Source organism: Cystoisospora suis (genome assembly GCF_002600585.1).
Source record: "Cystoisospora suis strain Wien I chromosome Unknown contig_13064, whole genome shotgun sequence".
NCBI lineage: Eukaryota > Apicomplexa > Conoidasida > Eucoccidiorida > Sarcocystidae > Cystoisospora > Cystoisospora suis.
In genome coordinates, this window is record NW_027165817.1 from 1 (window position 1) to 359 (window position 359).

The window sequence follows — 359 nt, forward strand, 5'->3', positions numbered from 1 at the left end:
TTATGTACTATCTTCCTGTTCCTTTGTACCTCGTTCCCATCGTCTTCTTCTGTTTCTCTTCTAGATGAGCTCCCACACAAGCAACTTTGTCCTCCCGCGGTTGTACGTACACAAGACGGTCGTGAACAGCTAGCCGTTCCTTTCAAAGGGACGTATCAGGAATTTGTTGAGGTTCGTTAAGGCCGTAACTGAGAGGGGGATATGGAATGGAATAGGCAGAGCTCGTAGAACTTCTTCTCCTGAACGGTGATGAAAGCTTGAGCGGTGTTTCTTATGAGTTATCTTTTAGGCTTGCATGCAACTCAGTAAGATGGAGAGAGAGTAGAGAATGTACATAAGCTATTAGATAGATAGCAAGA

The 359-nt window shown here is 44.6% G+C and overlaps 1 protein-coding gene across 1 annotated transcript in view; it reads left to right on the forward strand.

The window, feature by feature from the left end:
• Positions 1-58: 58 nt before the first annotated feature.
• CSUI_011534 (tetratricopeptide repeat-containing protein) overlaps positions 59-359 on the forward strand; it is a gene marked incomplete at both ends in the record, with an annotated part of 949 nt that continues 648 nt past the window's right edge. The window contains one exon of the mRNA XM_068071632.1: positions 59-171. Within this exon, the coding sequence (XP_067916392.1) occupies positions 61-171 (111 nt within the window). The remainder of the gene's footprint in view (positions 172-359) is intronic.